Source organism: Hordeum vulgare, chromosome 1H (genome assembly GCF_904849725.1).
Source record: "Hordeum vulgare subsp. vulgare chromosome 1H, MorexV3_pseudomolecules_assembly, whole genome shotgun sequence".
Lineage (NCBI taxonomy): Eukaryota > Viridiplantae > Streptophyta > Magnoliopsida > Poales > Poaceae > Hordeum > Hordeum vulgare.
Window position 1 is genome coordinate 262,436,238 of NC_058518.1, and position 13,888 is coordinate 262,450,125.

Sequence of the window (13,888 nt, forward strand, 5' to 3'; positions counted from 1 at the left end):
CTCTCCTATAAGATCTTTGTATTTTTTTGGAAAGATCGAGCGCGTGAACCCAGGATCGAATATGCGAGGACCAATGAGGGAATTGTAGACCTTCATATTAAATATTTAGTGCCTTCTTGCCTTCTTCAATTTTCTACAGATTACATGAACTAGGTTTATTCAAGTGTCTACACACTACATGAAGTAAGCTTCTTATATCATATTGGAAGTGTCTATATACTGTGTCATACTATGTCTTACATATAGGTGTTCGTAGACGCGGTCATATTATATTTCTTATCAGTCATACACAGAGTTAGACATGCTACATTCTCAAATCAGATGTGTTAATTCAAATGACAAGAAATTTGTTAACAAAATGTGTTCTACAATGCTCGATCGTCGTCATCGTCGTTCATAGCAGCCATTCATGTGAAAATATTTCAGAAATCGAGCACTATATCAATTTAAAAATCAAACCTTCAATGTAATTTATTAGCTAGAAATTTAATTACATGTGCAATTAATTACGTCAATTTAAATAGAAATGAAAAAGAAGAAGATGAGGCGTCGATGACGACCATACTAATGTTGACGTGGTGCTTGTTGGCACCAATGAAACGGATTAATGAATAGGGTAGGAGTAGAAGATGTAGGGTAGGACGAGTAAGAGAAGAACGATAATTATCCCTTCTAGCAATGAATGATATATGGGATGGAGGTGAAACTTATTGATGGCTATACGAATACGTTCACGTTGCCACTCACTTTCAATGTTGGTGTGTGTTTTGAATGTCGGTGGCGATAATTATTTATTATTGTCAATATTATGTGTTATTGGTAACATAATGTTGGAGTATTTGTTAACATAAAAAAATTATCGTTGTTGCAATGTACGACAAAGATGAGATGGACATCCTTTGATTTCAAAAGAGGTGCTTCCAACGAGAAATGTATCGCTACGACAAAAAATCAAACGGGAGCGGGAGGTTCTCACATAAAAAAGGAAGGTGCGTCGTGGGATGGTGGTTTTGTGTTGAACTCAGATGTTAGAGATAACATGCCGCATAGCCTGTAGCAACGCACGGGCATTGTGCTAGTTTGCTATTATATATAAAAAACTAGCAATTCAATAAAAAGCTAAAAAATCTGAATTTTTTTAAATAAACCGTAGCTTTCATTGTAATTGTGAGAAAAAATCCATAAAATAAAATTTGTCAAATTTTGGGTTAAAATAGTGTGAATAGTGGCACATAAGGCCTTGTTTGATACTAGGGTTTTTGAAAAGACTGATGGGGATAATACCCACATGGATTGGATGAAACTACAACCTTCACCCAATCCCTTCAAATCTCCATTTATCCCTAATCCACTAGGTAGGGGTAGTGTATTATGTATTGAGAAAAATGCATTAGAATTTGAGGATTTGTGAAGAAATGTGGGATAAAACATGTCAAATACACTAGAATCAAATGGTGTCATGAGATATGTGGGAATTTAGGTGTTTGACTAGGATAATCCTTACAAATTTTTTAAAATACATTAGTATCAAACAAGGCTTAAAGTGTATATACATCCAGGTTTCAAAAACTCCCCTCCGTGGAGGAAGGGCCAATTTCGTTACGCTTCCTCGGCCCACAAAAAGATCAGACACAAACTGGGTAAGAAGCCCAGGTAAGACCCACACGGCTCATACCACCTCTGCCCCCTTCCTTTCCCTTCGGCGGCTGCTCCTCTCTTTCTCTCTCTCGCTGCGGCTCATCCTCCCCATCCCAAAACCCTCGGAAAGCAAAGGCGGCGGCGCGACATGGCAGAGGTCGAAGCCGCGCTCCCGGTGGCAGCAACGACAGAAACCCCGGATGTCGCGGCCGAGAGCGACGCGGGCGCGGCCGACGCGAAGGCGCCGCACAAGCTGCAGCGGCAGTGGACCTTCTGGTACGACATCCAGTCCAAGCCCAAGCCCGGCGCCGCCTGGGGCACCTCGCTCAAAAAGGGCTACACCTTCGACACCGTCGAAGAGTTCTGGTGGTACGTGCGCCCGCTCCTCTCGTGCTTCCTCGCGATCCGCTCAGATCTGATCTGGCCATCTGGATGTTATGCTGGTTCCTATTCTCAGTCTCTATGTGATGGGGATTTTCGGCCGACGATGTCGAGTTATATGGCACCTTGCGCGAACAAATCCGGAAAGTATAATTTGCTAGGTTATTGTGAAGATATCAGTTGATTTTGTGACCAAGTGGCAAGTGCTACAATTTTCAAATGTTGTTACTGCTGTAGGTCGAGGTCGGATTGCTTTTGGACAGTTTTGTTCTATTGTATGCTTATTAGTTCTCATGTATGGGAAGGGTCTTGTGGGACGTTGTCAGCATTGGTTAGAACTTTGTTGTATGTTGGAATGATATACTATATACGATACTATTCGGTACTGTAGTTGATAGATGATTATTTCGGTGTTATCAACAGTCCCGTGGTACTTCTACTCGTATTTTTCAACGTGAGCATGACAAGTTTAATGTATATTTTCTTGTCCAACTTCCTCCTAAGGATTTTGTGGAAGGAAAATCTTCCTACGAGTAAGAATAATATGGTTCTATTTGGGAGCCGAACAAGAAATCTCAACATATGTACACGAGACTTAGGTGTTGTTCATTATTAAGTTTGCATGTGTCAATATTTGTATGCAATAATAATCTTAGGCCTCCTTTGGTTCATAAGGTAGGAAAATAATAGGAATAGGAAAGTCATAGGAAATGAGATGCATGTATCTCAAATCCTTTGAATAGGATTAGAAAAGAAGATGCTATTTGGTTCACATCATAGGATATTTTCCAATGAGTCTAGGCTAATGTTTATTTTCCTATGAAATGTGGAGGATAGGAAGAAAATTCCTCCATAGTAATAGGATTCTATTCCCACCAACCAAAGGGTTCTAAAGGATTTTTTTCCTATAGAAATCCTATCCTATGAAATTCCTACAAGATTCCTTCAAACCAAAGTAGGCATTACAGTACAAAACACATTTTGATTTGTTTATGGACCCAAACCATCGCAACATATCTTCCAGATACAAACATGACCATATTGTATAATCATAGTTGAGGAGTAGCTGTATCAAATGCACATGATTATGTTGTGCAGGAATGTGAAATCAAAATTCTGTTTAATGTTATGCTGAACATTTCTTCCTATTTTCTCATGGACATTTTGACTATGATTATGCAATATGTTTCTTTATTATAAAATCCTTTCTTTAACTTACGCCTTCCTGGTTTCTTTGGCAGTTTATATGATCAGATTTTCCGTCCGAGTAAGTTGGTAGGAAGTGCTGATTTTCATTTATTCAAGGCTGGGGTAGAACCAAAGTGGGAAGATCCAGAGTGCGCAAATGGGGGCAAATGGACTGTGATATCTAGCAGGAAGGCCAACCTTGATACCATGTGGCTTGAAACGGTAAATTTCTGTGATGTTAATATTTTATTTCTCCGAGGTGCTTACATCGACCATAGCATCTGATGCTTTATCTGGGTTCCTAAGTTCTACCAGTGGAATCCTTTTGACTAACTTGGTAAAAACATGCAGTGCATGGCTCTGATTGGAGAGCAGTTCGATGAAAGCCAGGAAATTTGTGGTGTTGTCTCTAGTGTCCGCCAGAGACAGGATAAGCTTTCATTATGGACTAAGACTGCCAGTAATGAAGCTGTTCAGGTTTGTTTTGGGAACAAAAACATTTTGCAAATCAGCCACTCTGATGGTTGTATTTCTTTTTGTATATTTTAATTTAATGTATTGGTTGAAATGTTGATGGGGATAGTGGCCCAGTGCTTTCTGACCTCTTATAGAGTCCACAATCAACATGCATAAAGTTTTATGGATTATTTTACGGCAAATTTTAACAACTGAGCACTCTGCAGACTACAGCTCCGTTGCATGAAACAGGGCAAATATAAAAAAGCCATGTAAGACCAAAAGTTTAATTATAATTTGTAAATAACCCACTGTATGCCAAAGAAAAGTATTGATTGGACAACCAACTTTAGCTGTCCATGAAGGAAAAAAAAAGGCTTCTATTCAATTGACAAAAGGCCACTCTTCATATCTCTTGAAGTGTAAACAATTTAGTTCCAAAGAAAAAAAAAAGAACTACTCCCTCCGTCCCAAAATTCTTGTCTTACATTTGTCTAGATATGAATGTATCTAGTCACGTTTTAGTATTTTGATACATCTATTTCTAAACAAACTTAAGACAAGAATTTTGGGACGGAGGGAGTACATCATTCTACTGAATGATGTTTAGCTGCAGGATGGTATGAGTATCTTCTGTTGGCAAGGCTAATCTTTGTGGTGCTGCTTTGATATTGTTACCTCTGTCATGCAATATGGTTAGGAAGTAGTTACTGTCCATCCTCTATGCATGGGAATTGGAAGATATTCTTAAGCTTTTTTTCACCAGGACAGCAAACATTTGGTTCTTCCTAATGTACCTAATTATTTGGTTTCATATTTAGCATCAGTTTTACAAATCCCTATTTTTCACTTGTGCGTATATTCAAGTACATTGTCATGTTTCGTACTGTATTTAGCATCAGTTTTACAAGTACCTATTTTTTACTTGAGTGTATATTGAAGGACGTTGTCATGTGTGCATTTTTCATCTGTTTTGTGCAATATAACTAGACTAAGATTAGGGATTCTCTTTCTTTCCAATGCATGCATAACACCAAGCCCCAGGCTGCAACTTATATGTTGCTGTTTATTCATGTTCAGATGGTTGTAATGTGTTCACCCTTTCTTTCATCATAACAGGTAGACATTGGCAAGAAATGGAAGGAGGTTATTGACTACAATGATAAGATGGTCTACAGCTTCCACGTATGTCTCTTTTTCTTTATTGCCCAAATTGTTCACTAGGCACTTGCGGAAAACATTCCATGTCCACAGCTCACAGCATTTTGGTGTCACTCAAATGCAGGATGACTCGAGAAGTCAGAAACCAAGCAGAGGTGGACGATACACCGTGTAAGGCTGCACACATGATGAAGACCGCAGCTCGGAAAAGTGTCCGTGTAGTGTTTCACCGAGATTCGCCTCTGATACTGTTGTTTGAGGCAATTTTCCAATCTATTATGTCGTTTTGCTTGTGGCATACAGAGATGTTGTACGCACTCAATTTTCCTCGCAATATCCCTCGATTTCAACAAACCCAGAGGAGGAACCCCACCTCATGTGGGAAGTTTGATGCATCATCACTGTTTAAAACATATGTTTGCCTTTTTGCGAATTGGCTGTTTAGTCCACTTTTGTGGGCTTTGAAAAGCTGTCAGGAAAAAAATTTGAATTTTGTTGTTTGAAGCTGACGAGACTGTTTTCCATGTATGATCATCCAAATTAAGTCGGCATAATTGTTTCCACGTGCAATTATGCCTCCCTCTTTACTTTCATACCAACATTGCCTGCTTTACTTTCATACCAACACTGCGTGCTTAGATCGAACACGTTTTTTTACCTTGGATCTTGGCCCGACGAGTCCTTTCACGTTCGAGCAGGTGTACGAGCACCATTTTTTCCAGAGAACCCATGGGTCGGTGTGCTCCGCAGCCCATGGGAATGGGACACTCACAAGATGGGGTATTTCATCTCACGAACCATGTCCCATTTATACATGCGCTGACTTGAAGCTCACTCACGCACGGCTTCACCCTGCCACAAGGAACACTGATGGATGGATGCGTCACCGCGAACCACCCCTACGCCGACGTCTCAATTCACCGCTTGCTTCACCCACGGCCTTCTTCCCACAGCTCACCTCACCGCTCTCTCTTCTCTAAAAAAAAAGCTCACCTCACCACGTTCCTGTCCAACAACATTTGCTTCTCCTTTTTTTTTCTTTCGCATTTTCTATCCATCACGCAAGTCCTTTTTGCTTCAAGAACACTGCGGCATTTTCCATGGCACCTAAAGAAAGAAACACCAGCAGCAGGCAGGGCTTGCTACGCAAGCGACCCATCCACGCTGTGCTTGTTATGCTGCATCTACCTTGCCTTGGCTTGTGCTCTAATCAAACCCGGACTCTCCACCCCACGGTTGGTGACAGACGCCGCCCTGCCACCTTACCGCGCCATCTAAGCTAGCTATATCACCTCTTAGCCTCCTCCATGTCCCTTCACCGATACCTCACCCCTCCTCCACCACATCATCATCACCACCTTGCGCGGCACCGTCGCAGTGTGTCGCGCGCCGGCCATGGACACCGGCGAGCCCAAGGCCAAGGTGTGCCGCGCGTGCGGCGACGATGTCGGGACGCGGGAGGATGGCAGCCCCTTCGTGGCCTGCGCCGAGTGCGGGTTCCCGGTGTGCCGGCCGTGCTACGAGTACGAGCGCAGCGACGGCACGCAGTGCTGCCCCCAGTGCAACGCCCGCTACAAGCGCCACAAAGGTACTCTATCTGCCACGTTATGTTAATGTTATGTACCCACACCCACATTGGCTCCGCTCATAAACGGCCAGTTCATGCCACGGTTCGTCGCAACCGGGCACATTCTGACGGAATCTACTGTCGCAGGGTGCCCGAGGGTGGAAGGGGACGACGAGGACGGCGACATGGACGACTTAGAAGAGGAGTTCCAGGTCAAGAGCCCCAAGAAGCCTCACGAGCCCGTTCCCTTCGACGTCTACTCGGTGAGATCGGCGCGCAATGTTTTAGTTTACTGGACCTGGAGTCCATTTTTGAACCAACCATCGTTGCGAACTGACGCAACGCTTGCCTTGCAGGAGAACGGCGAGCAGCCGCCGCAGAAGTGGCGCCCCGGTGGCCCGGCCATGTCCTCCTTCGGTGGAAGCGGTCAGTGCAGAACTCTTTTATTCCTGTTGCTGCGAGGGATTGATCTGAGTGAGACCTGAAGTGGAGTTGGTGCGTGTATTGGTTTTGCAGTGGCTGGCAAGGAGCTTGAGGCGGAGCGGGAGATGGAGGGGAGCATGGAGTGGAAGGACAGGATCGACAAGTGGAAGACCAAGCAGGAGAAGAGGGGCAAGCTCAACCGCGACAACAGCGACGACGACGACGACGACAAGAACGACGACGAGTACATGCTGTAATAAGCCCTCTCTCTTTCACCCTCGCCAAAACTGAATTTGAATTCGAATTCGAAATCGCTGGTCAAAGTGGTGGTACTCATCCTAATTCCGCGCCGAAATGGGTTGATTGCGCAGGCTGGCTGAGGCGCGGCAGCCGCTGTGGCGCAAGCTGCCGGTGCCGTCGAGCCAGATCAACCCGTACCGCATCGTCATCGTGCTCCGCCTGGTGGTGCTCTGCTTCTTCCTCCGCTTCCGGATCATGACCCCGGCCAACGACGCCATCCCGCTGTGGCTGGTGTCCGTCATCTGCGAGCTCTGGTTCGCGCTCTCCTGGATCCTGGACCAGCTGCCCAAGTGGTCGCCGGTGACCCGGGAGACGTACCTGGACCGCCTCGCCCTGCGCTACGACCGCGAGGGCGAGCCTTCCCGGCTGTCCCCCATCGACTTCTTCGTGAGCACGGTGGACCCGCTCAAGGAGCCCCCCATCATCACGGCCAACACCGTGCTGTCCATCCTCGCCGTCGACTACCCCGTGGACCGCAACAGCTGCTACGTCTCCGACGACGGCGCCTCCATGCTCTGTTTCGACACCCTCTCCGAGACGGCCGAGTTCGCGCGCCGCTGGGTGCCCTTCTGCAAGAAGTTCGCCATCGAGCCCCGTGCCCCAGAGTTCTACTTCTCACAGAAGATCGACTACCTCAAGGACAAGGTGCAGCCGACGTTCGTCAAGGAGCGGCGCGCCATGAAGCGCGAGTACGAGGAGTTCAAGGTGCGGATCAACGGGCTGGTGGCCAAGGCCGAGAAGAAGCCCGAGGAAGGGTGGGTGATGCAGGACGGCACGCCGTGGCCCGGGAACAACACCAGAGACCACCCCGGGATGATACAGGTGTATTTGGGCAGCCAGGGCGCGCTGGACGTGGAGGGCCACGAGCTGCCGCGGTTGGTGTACGTGTCCCGAGAGAAGAGGCCAGGACACAACCACCACAAGAAGGCCGGCGCCATGAACGCGCTGGTGCGGGTGTCGGCGGTGCTCACCAACGCGCCCTTCATCCTCAACCTCGACTGCGACCACTACGTGAACAACAGCAAGGCCGTCCGCGAGGCCATGTGCTTCCTCATGGACCCGCAGCTCGGCAAGAAGCTCTGCTACGTCCAGTTCCCGCAGCGCTTCGACGGCATCGACCTCCACGATCGATACGCCAACCGCAACGTCGTCTTCTTCGACGTAAGAACACATCCATCCTCTCACCGTCTGTTTCATTCCGAAGCGAAAGCCATCGACGACGACGGACGGCGGTTGCCTGAGCTGAGCTAATGATGCTGATGTGTGTGTGGCGGCGTGATTGCAGATCAACATGAAGGGGCTAGACGGCATACAGGGCCCGGTGTACGTGGGCACGGGGTGCGTGTTCAACAGGCAGGCGCTGTACGGGTACGACCCGCCGCGGCCGGAGAAGAGGCCCAAGATGACGTGCGACTGCTGGCCATCGTGGTGCTGCTGCTGCTGCTGCTTCGGCGGAGGGAAGCACCGCAAATCGAGCAAGGACAAGAAGGGCGGCGGCGGCGGCGACGACGAGCCCCGGCGCGGGCTCCTTGGGTTCTACAAGAAGCGGGGCAAGAAGGACAAGCTCGGCGGCGGGCCGAAGAAGGGGTCGTACAGGAAGCAGCAGCGCGGGTACGAGCTGGAGGAGATCGAGGAGGGCATCGAGGGGTACGACGAGCTGGAGCGCTCCTCGCTCATGTCACAGAAGAGCTTCCAGAAGCGGTTCGGCCAGTCGCCGGTGTTCATCGCCTCCACGCTCGTCGAGGACGGCGGGCTGCCGCAGGGCGCTGCCGCCGACCCCGCAGGCCTCATCAAGGAGGCTATCCACGTCATCAGCTGTGGGTACGAGGAGAAGACCGAGTGGGGCAAGGAGGTAAATTATTCAGTTGTTGTTCACTGTAAAAAAATCAGTTTTCAAATAGAAAAAAAAGTGCACCAGCCGGGAATCGAACCCGGGTCTGTACCGTGGCAGGGTACTATTCTACCACTAGACCACTGGTGCTTGGATGAGCTCTTCTCATTCGTGCGGCTTGTTCTTCTGTTACGTTTTACTAACAATCCATTTTGATTTGTTGGCGTGAAAATTATGCAGATTGGGTGGATCTACGGGTCGGTGACAGAGGACATCCTGACGGGCTTCAAGATGCACTGCCGTGGGTGGAAGTCCGTCTACTGCACGCCCACACGGCCAGCGTTCAAGGGATCGGCGCCCATCAACTTGTCGGACAGGCTTCACCAGGTGCTTCGTTGGGCGCTCGGTTCCGTCGAGATCTTCATGAGCCGTCATTGCCCGCTCTGGTACGCCTACGGCGGCCGTCTCAAGTGGCTCGAGCGCTTCGCCTACACCAACACCATCGTCTACCCCTTCACCTCCATTCCCCTCATCGCCTACTGCACCATCCCCGCCGTCTGCCTCCTCACCGGCAAGTTCATAATCCCCACGGTAAGCAAGCGCTCGTCAGTTCTTTCGTGCAACCTGGTCTGCCCGCATTAGCATTTAGCAAGCAAGTGAGCGGTAGGTGACCGTGCATGGGTCTTGTGCAGCTCAACAACCTGGCGAGCATTTGGTTCATCGCCTTGTTCATGTCCATCATCGCGACGGGGGTGCTGGAGCTGCGGTGGAGCGGGGTGAGCATCGAGGACTGGTGGCGTAACGAGCAGTTCTGGGTCATAGGTGGCGTGTCCGCGCATCTGTTCGCCGTCTTCCAGGGCTTCCTCAAGGTGTTGGGCGGAGTGGACACCAACTTCACTGTCACCTCCAAGGCGGGCGCTGATGAGGCCGATGCATTCGGTGACCTCTACCTCTTCAAGTGGACAACCCTGCTGATCCCGCCCACCACGCTCATCATTATCAACATGGTCGGCATCGTCGCCGGCGTGTCCGACGCCGTCAACAATGGGTACGGGTCCTGGGGCCCGCTCTTCGGGAAGCTCTTCTTCTCCTTCTGGGTCATCGTCCACCTCTACCCGTTCCTCAAGGGGCTCATGGGGAGGCAGAACCGGACGCCCACCATCGTTGTGCTCTGGTCTGTCCTGCTCGCCTCCATCTTCTCCCTTGTGTGGGTCAGGATCGACCCCTTCATTGCCAAGCCCAAGGGACCCATTCTTAAGCCGTGTGGAGTACAGTGCTGATTCAGCTTAGTTGTCAATGGCTTGCACACATTGCACTTTTGGGGCATTGTATAATCGACTTGCTTATTTTGTAGTACAAGTTTTCCAAGCGAGACAACGTGTTAATTTGGGGGGTTCCAAGTTGTAAGAATTTGTTCAGGAGATTATATTCCAATGGAAGGACAATACTTCTGCGTCTTTGATGTTACTCCCTTTGTTATTAAATATAATTTTTTAAAGGTTCCACTAGGGGCTACATATGGATATATTTTATAGTATAGATTCACTTATTTTGCTCTGTATGTAGCACCCTAGTGAAATATCTAAAAAGACTTATATTTAGGAATGGAGGGAGTAGATTTTTGTGTGGACATATGGTTGAGTATATTAGCAATTTCTTGATTAATTTAATCTAGGAAATAATCATGAACATGATATTAACAAGATTAAACACATGCTGATATTTGATAACGCAATCACATATTACGTTAACAACTGATACATCTACGCATAACGCTAGTATGGCTAAGACAAGAATAAAAAGGAGCAAGATAATTAAATGTGTTATACCCTCGAGTAGGCTAGTTGGCTGTAGCACTCGCGGCGTCAGCTTCGTGAGCGGCCTTTTTGTCGACTTTAAGATTTTCGGCGGTGAGACGGTCGGCTTCAGATGTCCGAGTCATGATGACGAAGGCGACACAGACATAATGAAAGCAGATGAATGGAGACGAGGAATCGCATAGGAGATGCCTACTCTTGAGTCAACCGTGTAAGCAGTGAACGAGATGGGATCATCGATGGCAGGAGCAACAAAGGAACGACAAGGGACAATGCGTGTGGAGGCAGAGCAGATGCGATTTATTATTTTGGTGACAACTAGTGATGGAGAGAATCCTACATACATCATAACGACGAGTCCGTTTGCCAAGTGACACGTGCGACATCTACTCCACATACATAAAGGTGAACCATCTCCTTTACACATGTTTACTTGACCCCTTCGTGGATGGTATACTACCTGACAACCCTCTCTTGTGTATACATAGGTATTGTTGGGGCTTCATGGATGACGACGAGGAGTGCAAGCGCCAAGGAACAACTGCAAAATCTGCGAGGGAAGCATGGAAGAGACGACGAAAGAAGACGGAGTTGCTGAAGCTACAGTGGCCGGACATCCGACCAAGGGCCCGGACATCCGGTGTGTGGAGACCCGGCCAACAATAAGGCAGGACCAGAAGAGCTAGAGCGGCCGAACATCCGGCATTGCCCCAGACATCTGGCGCCTGCCCGAAAATGCGGCCTCTGCCCGAAAATTCGTCCAGAAGACACCTGAACCGGAAACTCCGTGACCAGCTCCAGCCCCGACATCTGACCCGTGCGTGGGCATATGTAGGCCAAAGGCCCATGTATCCCCTCTGTCACCCCAACTTGCTTATGACTATATAAGGGACCACTCCATATTTCTAGGGTTAACAATGGTCTAGCTCATTTGTAGTTGAGCATTGCTCCTTCCACTACGTCCTTCCCCGTGGAGATGACCTCCATGAGAGAAGAAGCCTAGTGGTTTCCAAGGCCCCTTCTGAGTGAAGATCCCTAGTGTATTCAAGACCTCATCTTTCTATGGGATTTAGGACGAACTTTATCATGTATCTTACTTTCTCCTTGTTGTTCATGTACCTTTGTGGATCTCGTGCGATGTGAGTCTAGTGGATGTGTGATTGGTCTTGTTCTCGAGTGTTTCCTTTCTGATTTCTCCCTGTTCTTCCCCATGTTCTTTGAGGTTCCCCCTCCAACTAATGAATGATCAATATCTAGGGTTTCACCCCGTATCATGTTGGTAAGAGAGCACCCCATATCATGTTGGTACCAAAGCTTTGGTTGACACGAATTTAGAGTCCTTCCCTTCGTTTTCTAGTCTAATTTTGTTTCCTTTTGTCCCAATTCAAAAATCCCCACCAAAAATAGTCTCACCATTTTTTGATTTCTTGGTTTTGATGAGATTTACTGATTTTGATCCATGAAATTCGTGTTTTGCAAGTGGAGCTAGCTTTTCTACCATGAAATCCCCATCATTTTTGACCCCGTGCCCGAGATCGAAAATTTCCGCCCAAATCGAGTTCTCGATCGCAAATCGAGATCTGAAATCGTCGGGCCGAATATCCGGGTCATCGAGCCGGATATCCAGCACTTGGAGCACGAAACCGGTCAAGTTTCTCGACATCCGGCCTTGGATTTCCGGCCTACCCCTCGATGTCCAACTCGTGTAGGTTTCAGCCTCTTGTGTTTCACCGTTTCAGCCATAACTAATTCATTCGGAGTCCGATTCTGACGTCCTTTAGCTCGTTGGATAGCTATTGACATCCCCCATCCAACAAAATTAATTCCACCACCATTTCAATCCAACAAAATTTTCCCATTTTGACATCTTTCCTAGGCCTCCACCATAATTTCCGCAAAATCTTCCTACCATAGACTTCCGCCACCTTAACCTAGTTTTGTTTGAGATTTTGTGTTGCGGTTTGTGTTTCCTAAGAGAAACTATAGCAGACCCCGCAAAATCTCGACCCGCAAAATGCGTTTGCAGGTTCACGAAGATCTCGTTTACGGGTCGAAAATTACGGCCGAACAGAAACTGTAGATGAAACTGCATAATTTGAAAATATAGTTTTGCGGGAAGTTCATACTACATACCACATATATTACATACTACATAGTACATCAGTACGAGCTCAGTCCTCCTCGCCGGAGCTGCAGAGATCGATGTACATCGCCCCTGCTCCTCACGGATGCGCCGCCACTCATCGTCCTTCACCTTGGCGGCAAGGTTGGCCTCGACCGCCTGCCGTCACTGGAGGTCTTCGATCTCCTCGTTGTGGCGCCGGCACTCCGCTTCCTCGTGCAAGCTACGCTCTACAATGGCGGCCGCAACCGCGTCCACGTTGGCGACGAAGTCCTCTGGCCCGACGACTCCGCGACGGCTGAGCTCCTCGGTCTCCTCCTTGACGGTGACGACGTCCTCCGGCTCCTCCGACCACTGCCTCTTCACAGGGAGAGGGCGCGCGCCGGAAGAGGAGGAGCTACCGGCGTAGGATGAGCTCGCGGCCTAGGACGAGCCATGCCGACGGTCGTACTCCTCCGTCTCCCGGACGAGGAAGCTCGCCGGCGGCGACATGCCGCAGTTGGTCCACCTCTGGGCCTCGCGCTTCCTCGCGGCGTCCGAGTGGACGCGTCGCTCGCGCTCCGGGTCGCTTCCGCCGCCGGATCTGCTGCTGGAGCCGCGTTCGGAGCTCCACATTGCGGCTGGAGGCGGGGGAGGTGGTCGCCTGCGGTGAGAAATGTGGTGAAGGGGTGGGGAATCGCGGGGGCTCGGCGGCGGTGGGGGATAGTGTTTCGACCCGCAAACGCGCCGCGGAACCGTAGATATAGTGGCCGGGGCGTGCGTTTTGCGGGCCGCGGAATTTTTTTGATGGGACGGGCGAGTATGCGGGCTTTGCTCGGGCCAGAAAAATGGGCCGAACCCGCATACTCGCCGGAATTTTACGGGTTTGCCTCTTTTGCGGGGTCTGCTAGAGTTGCTCTAAGGTATTTCAGGTAATTAGGGACGGTTCAACATCGACATCACCATCGCTCATTATCGCCTCAGTCTTGAGATCGACAATGGTCGTTTCGCCTTTTGGCACCCCA

General features: G+C 48.8%; 2 protein-coding genes and 1 non-coding gene across 4 annotated transcripts; 2 read left to right on the plus strand and 1 right to left on the minus strand.

Moving 5' to 3' along the window:
* Positions 1-1,651: 1,651 nt before the first annotated feature.
* LOC123430567 (eukaryotic translation initiation factor) lies at positions 1,652-5,333 on the plus strand. Its single transcript, XM_045114429.1, has 5 exons — positions 1,652-2,007; positions 3,261-3,429; positions 3,559-3,684; positions 4,783-4,848; positions 4,949-5,333. The coding sequence occupies exons 1-5, from the start codon at positions 1,787-1,789 to the stop codon at positions 4,997-4,999; spliced, it is 633 nt and encodes a 210-aa protein (XP_044970364.1). The 5' UTR covers positions 1,652-1,786; the 3' UTR covers positions 5,000-5,333.
* A 735-nt stretch (positions 5,334-6,068) lies between these two features.
* LOC123430548 (cellulose synthase A catalytic subunit 7 [UDP-forming]) lies at positions 6,069-10,412 on the plus strand. Of its 2 annotated transcripts, XM_045114419.1 has the most exons (8): positions 6,069-6,412; positions 6,539-6,654; positions 6,748-6,817; positions 6,908-7,067; positions 7,186-8,275; positions 8,400-8,966; positions 9,186-9,536; positions 9,638-10,412. In XM_045114419.1, the coding sequence occupies exons 1-8, from the start codon at positions 6,220-6,222 to the stop codon at positions 10,223-10,225; spliced, it is 3,135 nt and encodes a 1,044-aa protein (XP_044970354.1). In that variant the 5' UTR covers positions 6,069-6,219; the 3' UTR covers positions 10,226-10,412. The 2 variants fall into 2 exon arrangements, with proteins under 2 accessions (XP_044970354.1, XP_044970347.1); XM_045114412.1 differs by having other exon boundaries at positions 6,147-6,412; positions 6,539-6,817.
* On the minus strand, positions 9,025-9,095 carry TRNAG-GCC. Its single transcript has one exon. It is a non-coding gene; the product is annotated as a tRNA-Gly (tRNA).
* Positions 10,413-13,888: the final 3,476 nt, after the last annotated feature.

Coding starts and splice junctions, on each gene's coding strand:
- LOC123430567 (XM_045114429.1), top strand. CDS start 1,787: ATGGCAGAGGTCGAAGCCGCGCTCCCGGTGGCAGCAACGACAGAAACC. Junction 2,008..3,260: donor ACCGTCGAAGAGTTCTGGTG/GTACGTGCGCCC, acceptor TTTCTTTGGCAG/TTTATATGATCAGATTTTCC. Junction 3,685..4,782: donor CCAGTAATGAAGCTGTTCAG/GTTTGTTTTGGG, acceptor TCATCATAACAG/GTAGACATTGGCAAGAAATG.
- LOC123430548 (XM_045114412.1), top strand. CDS start 6,220: ATGGACACCGGCGAGCCCAAGGCCAAGGTGTGCCGCGCGTGCGGCGAC. Junction 8,276..8,399: donor GCAACGTCGTCTTCTTCGAC/GTAAGAACACAT, acceptor GCGTGATTGCAG/ATCAACATGAAGGGGCTAGA. Junction 9,537..9,637: donor GCAAGTTCATAATCCCCACG/GTAAGCAAGCGC, acceptor GGTCTTGTGCAG/CTCAACAACCTGGCGAGCAT.